General features: G+C 37.0%; 1 protein-coding gene across 1 annotated transcript; it reads right to left on the bottom strand.

Annotated features, from left to right (window-relative positions):
* Positions 1-606: 606 nt before the first annotated feature.
* Positions 607-1,157, bottom strand: LOC134291479 (uncharacterized). Its single transcript, XM_062859247.1, has one exon. It carries the CDS (start codon positions 1,056-1,058, stop codon positions 708-710), a length of 351 nt encoding a protein of 116 aa, XP_062715231.1. The 5' UTR covers positions 1,059-1,157; the 3' UTR covers positions 607-707.
* Between the last annotated feature and the right edge of the window lie 7,130 nt (positions 1,158-8,287).

Genomic DNA, 8,287 nt, shown 5'->3' with positions numbered 1-8,287 from the left:
TCTATTGCTTCATGAAGTTTCGACAGAAAATTCGTTGAAAATTCTATTGAGTAGTCTACACACCTCAGTCATTCGTTATTACTTTTTATAACTAATTTTGTAACTAATTAGAACTTTATTAACACCATTTCATTTATATGGAAGATAGATTTCACAATATAATTTCAAATCTGATTCTTCTCTCTGAAGTTATTATAGTGGGTATCTATTTACTGTGCTCGACTCAACTTTTTTTAGAACTGATTTATTTTGTAGGCATTATTAATATTTTTTCGGTTATTTATTTTTCATTTTAAATACTTTAAATATAATCTCTAGACAGAGGACAGACTTGTAAGAATCCTAAAATGGCCGCCACAATGGCTGACTTTGGCACCAACTCACGATTTCGAGGGCACAAATTTCTTCGTAACAAAACCAGTGCACCTGATCTTCTTATTTTAAGCTTATTACAAGGCTTATTTCAAGTAAGCAAGAACAAAATAATAATATACACTGTTGTGTGAAGCTTGCTTCTTGAGATTTGTGCGTTTGAAGTTCTGATGCACTGTGGAAACAGGATTTCATGACGTTTGTCCTTAATCAGACACACCAGAAGAATAAACATTTTTTTAGTAAAAATACTTTTATTGGCATTAACGCTCAAAACTATGAACGATTTTTCGAGACATTCGTTGACTTATCTATCACATTCAGTTCTGCAGCACTCATCCACCGAATCCAAATCCTTGAGCATTGGCGTTGGCAGCTGATCCAGACATACCGGCTCCTCCGAAGTGACCAAATCCACCACCCTGGGAGAAACTCTGGGAACCAGCGTTGGCAGCCGATCCGCTCATTCCTCCGAAATGGCCACCCTGATTGAAGCTCTGGGCTCCTGCGTGGGCAGCTGATCCACTCATGAATCCACCACCATGGGGTCCTCCCATGCCCATGCCGAAACTCTGGGAACCAGCATTGGCGGCCGATCCAGAGGCAGGCGGAAAGCCAAACTGAGGAGCACAACTTACGGTAGCAATCAGGCAAGCGATTAGGGCAACGATGGCAAACGACTTCATTTTGATTCAAAACTTTTGTTGATTGACTAGAAGCAACTCGAACACTGTGTGGTTTTATTCGGATGGAAGTTGAATTAAATCTGAAGCTCTAGTTGTTGCAAGAGTAATCTTTTATACCTACTCTTGCAAATTTTTACTGAATTTGATAATCGCTTCTTGCTTTGTCGGTTATCAGTGTTACCGGTTTTGGTAGGATTGTTAACGTCAGACAATTTCTTTACAACTAGGTACGTTTATTGGACTTGTTGTTGCGTATTAGCAAAGTTTTTCGCGTTCAGTACATTACAAACATACTTTTACTATGTGGTGTTTTTTTTCGTTCAACGTGGAATACATTGGGAATCACCAAAGATCAGCCAGAATGATAGAAAAAAAAAACAGAAGGGATTTGTCCAGAGTTATGCTTCCTAGAACTATATTTGTTTCAATCACTCAGTTGTACTTGTGTAATCTTTTCAAAGGAAATTAAAGAAGGTTTTTACAATCAAAATCGAACATTGGCTCACAGTAACTGATACCATAAAGGGATCATCAAACCGATACGGTAAGCGCACGAATATTCAGCAAGACAATGCTGGAGGTGACGGGTTCGATTCTCGGTCTGTCCAAGAATTCTTCGTGAAATAAATTGCCTTGACTTCTTTGGGCATAGAGTATTTTCGTAGCTGCCACGTGATATACACATGCGAAATGGTCATTATTGGCAAAGGAAGCTCTCAATAAATAACATGTGGAAGTGCTCACTGCTCATAGAGCATAGAAGATGCGAAGCAGGCTTTGACCCAGTTGGGATGTTACGTCAAGAAAAAAACTGATACGTCACCATTTGAAATAAATGATGTTACTTTTAAAGCCGTTCATAAACCACGTACACTGTGAGGTGGACACGGGACAATGAGGTATAGTTACAGGTGGCGCAGATAGGCATTGTGAACCACTAGTTGCCTCTTTTGTTCTACCGCTGATCTAATGCAACTCAATTAGTGACGTCACTAATAGAGTTGCATTAGATTAACGGTAGAACAAAAGAGACAACATGTGGTTGCCAATGTTTATCCGCGCCACCTGTAACTGTACCTCATTGGAACGGTAGACTCTGATCGATGAACGCATCATTTCTGGCTTGTTTCATAAAATTGCGAATGAAATAATCAAAGATTGCCTTGTTGATGATATTTCTTCTTATAATCTTCTTATCCCCTTCTTATACTTTTTCGAAGATATGATTTTCAATGATTTTTATGACGAATAATGAAACGTGACAAGGGATAAAAGATCATCAATATCCTTTTTTTATAGTTTCCCGAAATTTCCAAATGGGTGATTGTTCCATACATCGAGCGTAGGCTTTTTTTAGTTATTTCCGATTGAGAAAGCTGCTCAAAGCTAGGTCCTAAGTTACTTGACAGCAATATCACCGAATTGTTTTTCCTCTATAATTAAAAACTGTTCAAAACTTTGTTATAATGAGGTTGTAAGCATTTTTATCAATTTTATTCATCATCTCTCCTTTTCTTGAGTTCGAGAGAAAACAACTATGTAGGGGAGACTGAGGAGACGTGATCTCTGGGGAGACTTGTTCCCCCCATATTTTCTCGGAATTAAAAACATTTTTCTTCTAGCATAATTCTTCCAAAACTACTCCTGGACAAACGACTATGTTTTGGCTACAAGTGATTTCGATCGTACATTGTATTATTTTTTAACGGCTGAAAAATCTCAATAACTTTGTGAAAATTGAACCAAATCGTGTCAAAATTTCACAGCACATAGTTCAAATAAAATACTTTCAAACTTATTTACCTAAATAAGGCTGTTGTTAACATATTTTAATTAATTCAGCTTAGTATATACAACAGTGACATGGGGAGACTTGATCCCTCGAGGATTACACACACATTATACATGTGAAAAATAAAATTCTATTCGGAAGCCTCTATTTACTTGGAATTCTAGTCTATTCAACGATAAAATGTGTCAGATAACACAGCGCAACATTTTTTTTGTCTCAAGAGCAAACTTACACTCCCGTTCAAAAGTTTGGGGTCACCCCCTCAAAAACATGTCATTTTTTTAGGCCCATATCTCCGTCAATTTGCGCCCGATTTCAAAACCCTAGGTTTCATTCAAAAGATAATAAGTCAAAGAAACTTTGAACATGATTGAAAAGAAACTTTTTCAAAAAATTTTGTATGTAAACTTAACCCAAAGTTGCCAAATTTTCTAAAAAATGAATATAAACTTACGGCAGTGTCGTTGAAAGTTGGGTCGACCAAATTTTAAGATGAGAGCGGTAATATGACCCATTTTCTATTAGCTTTCAACTGCTTTTCACAGAACTTAGCTAAAAAATCTAGAAAAAAAGTTATTAAGTAAATTAATCCTTGATGTCATCGACCAAAAGTTTGGGGTCACCCCTCAATATGATGTATCGGCCAAAAGTTTGGGGTCACTTTCGTAAAACATGGAAAAGTGATTTGGTGATATCTTCGTCATCTATAGTTCAATTTTAATTATTTTTGGCTCATTTCAAAGATAATTAACTAAATTTACGTTTGATGTCTTCAACTTAACATATTTAACGATTTTTGTATATAAAAATGTTATGTAAAGTTAGCACATTTTACCACGCTTCAAAAAATGAGGCAACTTTACGTTAAGTTTTAGTATGTAAATTTCAACAAATATGTGTGGTTCAATGTCTATGCAGTAAGTATCATTCATTTTGTTTCAAATAAGCCATGAAGAATTAAAATTGAATGAAAGATGACAAAGATATCAACAAATCATTTTTCCATGTTTTACGATAGTGACCCCAAACTTTTGGCCGATACAGCATTTTGAAGGGTGACCCCAAACTTTTGGTCGATGACATCAAGGATTAATTTACTTAATAACTTTTTTTCTAGATTTTTTAGCTAAGTTCTGTAAAAAGCAGTTGAAAGCTAATAGAAAATAGGTCATATTACCGCTCTCATCTTAAAATTTGGTCGACCCAACTTCCAACGACACTGCCGTAAGTTTATATTCATTTTTTAGAAAATTTTGCAACTTTGGGTTAAGTTTACATACAAAATTTTTTGAAAAAGTTTCTTTTCAATCATGTTCAAAGTTTCTTTGACTTATTATCTTTTGAATGAAACCTAGGGTTTTGAAATCGGACACAAATTGGCGGAGATATGGGCCTAAAAAAATGACATGTTTTTGAGGGGGTGACCCCAAACTTTTGAACGGGAGTGTATGTGTCTCCGAAGGATTTTGGGCCGCTGAATCCGAATCCGGGCTCAGATTTGCTCCAAAACTATCGAATTTGATTTGGTAAAACGAAATATTTAGCATAATTCGTTAATTTAGATGTTAATTGACCAATTAACCTTTTGATTGATTAAAAAAAATATTTCCATGCTTAATAACTTGCAGTCAAAAAAGCCCAAAATCGCATATTTTGTCCTATAAATTGAGGTATAGCTCAAAATTGTGACGTGTTGGAGCAAATCTGAGCCCGGATTCGGATTCAGCGGCCCAAAATCTGTCAGAGACACATAAGTTTGCTCTTGAGACAGACCAAAAGCTAATTTTTGTTACGCTGTGTAATTATAGCTTTAGTACAAACCAAGGGCTTTGGGACAGAAGGTCGAAGGACAAATGGTCGAAGGACAAATGGTCGAAGGACAAAAGGTCGAAGGACAAAAGGTCGAATGGACAAAAGGTCGAATGGACAAAAGGTCGAATAGACAAAAGGTCGAATGGACAAAAGGTCGAATGGACAAAAGGTCGAATGGACAAAAGGTCGAATGGACAAAAGGTCGAATGGACAAAAGGTCGAATGGACAAAAGGTCGAATGGACAAAAGGTCGAATGGACAAAAGGTCGAATGGACAAAAGGTCGAATGGACAAAAGGTCGAATGGACAAAAGGTCGAATGGACAAAAGGTCGAATGGACAAAAGGTCGAATGGACAAAAGGTCGAATGGACAAAAGGTCGAATGGACAAAAGGTCGAATGGACAAAAGGTCGAATGGACAAAAGGTCGAATGGACAAAAGGTCGAATGGACAAAAGGTCGAATGGTACAAAAGGTCGAATTTTAGTAGACTAATTTACCAGCTGGTATTTCTCTCTTATAAGACAAACATTTTTGAGAAGTCTTTGTTGCCGCTTATTGAAAGAAACTTTGTAGTGCTGTTATAGAAATCATATGCATTTCAGTCACTAACATTTCCATAGGAAATTTTTCCTTCTTTTGTTTGTAGGCTGTTCTTTCAAGTTCTGTTAATGTCGTATTTATTTAACGGCAATTTAGTTTGGTTTTTTGTTCAGGAATTTTTCCTTCTTAAAATTATAGGCTGTTCTTTTAACTTTTGTTAGTGAAATAATTATTGACTCCTTAGGGACTTATTTTTTAATCAGAAATTTTGCCTTCTTCTTTTCAATATCTGTTCTTTCTAACTGTACTGTAGAAACATTCATTAACTACTTGTGCTTAGTGATCATCCCCTCTTGGATTGATAGGTAGATCCTAATAATTATACTGTATAAGTAAACAATTTCATTTTGTTTGCTCATACAGGCGTTACGCCAAAAATTAAGAATTTTCGATCCCCCTCTCCCTGTCCTATACTAACTATATTGCTTGTTACACTTTTGCAAACCACCCTCCCCCTATAATCGTGACGTACTTCATGGATCACCCCTATAATACCTAGAGATTTGTCCTTTTCTAATTTATAGACTGCTTGACTTTATTTAATCGCATTAATGATTGGAATTTCAAGTGAGAATATTCCGATCTATGATTCATCCTTCTTCAACCCATAGGCTGTTCTTTCGAGGAATCAGAGATGGCATGCTCCTCAGTGCGAAACGTGTGAAGAGAAAACATACACTCTACACACGACTTTCAACGAGAGCGAGGGTGAACTATACGCAACTTTTTTTCATACACAAACCACCCGCTCACCCTCAAAATGAGTGCTCAAACAAATGTTAGCACAAACATGTTTTTTTTTTCAGTTTCTGTGTGCACATTTTGTGCGCGCAGAAAATGTGCATACAAAAATTCGTGTTGAGAGCGCAATCAGTCGTGCTTCCATTGCAATACTGTGTGTACAACAGCAACAGGAGAATAAAAGTACTTGCTGGTCTAAGATATCACATAAATCACAGACAAATAGATGTGACACTAACGAAATTTCAATCTCATATATCTCATGATCCTGATTACTTAGAAAGTTGGTGTCTTCGGCAAAGTTGTTTGGCCGGTCAAGGACTAACCGATAATAAGATTTAAGATTCAAAATTCCACCGCTAGGCGGTGCTAGTGAGCTAAAAAATTTTGTTTTTCATAAATATCAGGAAAATTTGCCAAAAAATGCAACTAGCGCCGCGTAGCTGTTGAAACTTGAACCAAACGGTAATTATACTGAAAGCCCTTGATCTACCAAACCATATTGCCGAAGACAGCATCTTTCTACAAAATGAGGATGCTGAGATATGCGAAATTTAAAATTTGTTTGCTCTCTAGCGCCGCTCAGTGGTAGAATTTTGAATCTTATTATCGGTTAGCCCTTGACCAGCCAAACAACTTTGCCGAAGACACCAACTCTCTAAGTAATCAGGATCATGAGATATATGAGATTGAAATTTCGCTAGTGTCACATCTACTTGTCTGTGATTTATGTGATATCTTAGACAAGCAGATGCAACACTGACAAAATTTCCATCCCATTTATCTCAGGAACCTGATTACTTAGAGAGTTGGTTTCTTCGGCAAAGTTGTTCAGCTGATCAAGGGCTTTCGGAATATGGGCCGTGTGATTTGTGATTTCACCGCTAGGCGGCGCTAAATAGCGTACAAATTTTACATTTTACATATCTCAGCATTCTGATTTTTAAGAAAGATGGTGTCTTCGGCAAAATTGTTTGGTAGATCAAGGGCTTTCAGGATAATTATCGTTTGGTTCGAGTTTCTGCAGCTAGGTGGCGCTAGTTGCAATTTTTTGCAAATTTTCCTGATATATGTGAAAAACAAAATTTGTTAGCTCACTAGCACCACCTGCTGATGGAATTTGGAACCAAAATATTCATCAACTGTAAGTTCTTGACCAGCTTAAGACGTCTGCTTGTCTCTGATATCACAGGATTTGATACCCCTTAGCGGGTTTTGGACTTACTGGCATGCTTTCGGTTCACCAAATGCTCAAACAACACTGACCCCTTTAAACACACTGTGCACTGAGTTCTGTTTTTTCTGCGTGCGCGCAGAAATCGCGCACTGGGATTGTGATCTGCGGGCTCTCATTGCTCTCACGCAGCACTCTAATTACCCGCACAAAAACTCTGCGTGAGAGAAATTATGTACATTTTATTGTGCGTTTTTGCTCTTTCTCTTTTGTAAGGTAAATGAAACTGAGAAGTTCAGTGAAAGTTGAGCGTAAATGGGCACAATTCCTGCGTGACATGCCATGCAAGGAATATTATTTTCCATATTTAACCTTAATGAATAACATTACTTTTCATCATTTCGAATTGCAATGCGGTAAAAATTGCTGCATATAAGCTATTGCAAGTTTTAGAAGACACATTCCTATTTTCCAATAATGATTGTTTTGAAGTTGTTGAATAATTTTGCTATCACTCATTCTATTTTTTAATCGTCGTTTTCCTGTCGAATTCTGATCACTTTTTCATGTCTTCCAATTTGTCTTTAGTCTATTTAACCTCTTTACCATTTTAGACCTTTTGTCCATTCGACCTTTTGTCCATTCGACCTTTTGTCCCATTCGACCTTTTGTCCCATTCGACCTTTTGTCCCATTCGACCTTTTGTTCATTCGACCTTTTGTCCATTCGACCATTTGTCCATTCGACCTTTTGTCCATTCGACCTTTTGTCCATTCGACCTTTTGTCCATTCGACCTTTTGTCCATTCGACCTTTTGTCCATTCGACCTTTTGTCCATTCGACCTTTTGTCCATTCGACCTTTTGTCCATTCGATCTTTTGTCCTTCGACCTTTTGTCCTTCGACCTTATGTCTTTCGACCTTTTGTCATAGATTCCAAACCAAGAACAGGGGGATCAAGTCTCCCCATTTTGAAAATACGGCATATCCTTAAAAATTAAAGGAAAACTTACAATTTCAAACACTCCATATTCGTCGAAAATACAAGAAAACTCGAAAAGAAAATGAATAGGAAGACTCTGGAATTATTTTCCCTTTGAATGAACCCT

This window comes from Aedes albopictus, chromosome 3, assembly GCF_035046485.1.
Source record: "Aedes albopictus strain Foshan chromosome 3, AalbF5, whole genome shotgun sequence".
In the NCBI taxonomy this organism is placed as follows: domain Eukaryota; kingdom Metazoa; phylum Arthropoda; class Insecta; order Diptera; family Culicidae; genus Aedes; species Aedes albopictus.
The sequence above is the reverse complement of the archived record's forward strand: the minus strand, read 5'-3'. Positions and strand labels throughout refer to the sequence as shown.